The following is a 2,005-nucleotide window of genomic DNA, read 5'->3' on the forward strand; positions in this document are numbered from 1 at the left end:
TATCCGAAATTTCGGATACGAATACGGATATCAAAAATCCACTATCCGAATTTTCGGATATCCAAAATTCGGATATCCGAATTTTCGGATATCTGGTTTTGAACACCCCTAGTTGTGGTCCACGTATACCACGAGCCTTCTCGTGCACTGTATACCGAATGGTCTTATGTAACTTGTTGGATGTTGGCTGTTGTTGGTGGCTGTTAATAAGTAATAATCATTGAGCATTTTAGTTGAAAAAGTCCAATATAACATAATCAAGAATATGAAATTTAACTATGTAAGAAATCCAAATATATTAGAAAAAAAAAAAAAAACGTTGATCTAATATTGTTTCTTGCCACATCCAAAACAAAAAGGCTTTGGTTTTCTTCTTGGTTTGGGCTTGATTTCTTTTCTCCTCCCCAACTTCATTCCATCAAGTAGCTTTTTTTCATGGTCATCACTCATCACAACAGAAAGCCGAATCTAAATAATGCTTTCTTTCAATTGACAGATGAGATTTAACTGAACTTTACCATTGGATTAAATTTAAAGCTAAAAAAGCTTAAATTAACATATTTGATGCAATTACCTTTGCTTGATTCTCTATATAATCGCTTCCTTTTATTTTTACCAACATCTTTCTAGTTGTCTTTTATTAAAATCTCACCAGCGTGCTAAAAATATCTATAATTCGTAACAAATATATCCTACAAAAAAATCAAAAACAAATACCTAAAATATATATTTTTTTCAATTTAAAAAAAAGGCGGTGAAAGAAATGATAAATGGAAGAAACAAAATGGAGCCCACGAAAAAACCATCAAACCGTTGGCAACAGCTGTAATCGCAAGAACAACCTGTCACAAAACGGGCAGCCGGGCCATGCTTTCTTAACACTATTCTCCTCACGGGCACCCCTGCCCGTGTTCTTCCTATATTAACCCACCCCACCATCCTTAAATCAATCACTCAAATTCCCTATTTCTCCATAACTTCAAACATTCTCTTCGATTCCTTTATATCACTCTTCAATTTCGAAGAAATGGAATCAATGAAGATGAAGCTCTTCGTCGCCGTCGTTGTAATGTTGATGGCCGTATCGGCCGTGACAAACGTCAATGCACAAATGGCTCCGGCCCCTGCTCCGACCTCCGACGCCGCCGCTTTCGTCCCTACCGCCGTCGCCTCCATCATTGCTCTCTCATTTGGGTTTCTGTTTTGAATTGATTTGAGCTTCGATTTCATATGATGTAGAGATTCATTTTGTTTGAAGTTATGGTATGTAGAGTTTCCTTCTTCGATCTCATATATTGTCGAGATTGAAGGGGAAAATGCTTTAATGTCATTATTTAATGTGTTTTTTTTTTTTTTTTGTTTAATTCTTCTCATTTTGTGTTAAATTGTGATGTTGCTATTGTAATATTCTTGAACATAATGCATTTTCGGTGACTGTAGTTAAATAAATATTTTTCTTGTAGATTTGAAATTTCTGATTTCTGTAAAATGATTCGCACTGTTGTAAACAAATATAAGGATTCCAACACAATATTATTTTGTACATCAAATTTGATTTTAGCACCATTGGTACATTAACAATGATTAATATTAGAGCTTTACTTATTGTCATTTTTTTTTGAAAAACAAAACCTATTTTTACAAATTCCATATGTTTTTTTTGTAATGTGTTTTTTTTTCAATAATCAAATTCTTACTCATTCATTTAGAAACAATTGAATTTATGAACTCCATCTTTTATTTTGTTATTTTTAAAAATATATATTTATGTTATTTTAGTAAACAAATAAAAAACCTACAAGTTATATTATTTTCTATATTCAAAAAATTTGTTTAATTTGTACAAAACTAACAAAATAATTATATGTATAATATGATTGGAGTGAACTTATTCGCTAAGACGATCATATATTGGTGTGCTTATTGTGATATATAAAAACAATCATATTTATTAGAACTTCATAAAATAACCACAAACATGAAACATCCTTAAATTTCAATTCCT

At 31.6% G+C, this 2,005-nt stretch overlaps 1 protein-coding gene across 1 annotated transcript; it reads left to right on the top strand.

Annotated features, from left to right (window-relative positions):
* The first annotated feature begins 934 nt into the window (after positions 1–934).
* Positions 935–1,471, top strand: LOC145086863 (uncharacterized). Its single transcript, XM_079024702.1, has one exon. The coding sequence runs from the start codon at positions 1,028–1,030 to the stop codon at positions 1,205–1,207; it is 180 nt and encodes a 59-aa protein (XP_078880828.1). The 5' UTR covers positions 935–1,027; the 3' UTR covers positions 1,208–1,471.
* Positions 1,472–2,005: the final 534 nt, after the last annotated feature.

This window comes from Lactuca serriola, chromosome 2 (genome assembly GCF_051521515.1).
Source record: "Lactuca serriola cultivar US96UC23 chromosome 2, Lser_US96UC23_V15, whole genome shotgun sequence".
NCBI classification, from domain to species: domain Eukaryota; kingdom Viridiplantae; phylum Streptophyta; class Magnoliopsida; order Asterales; family Asteraceae; genus Lactuca; species Lactuca serriola.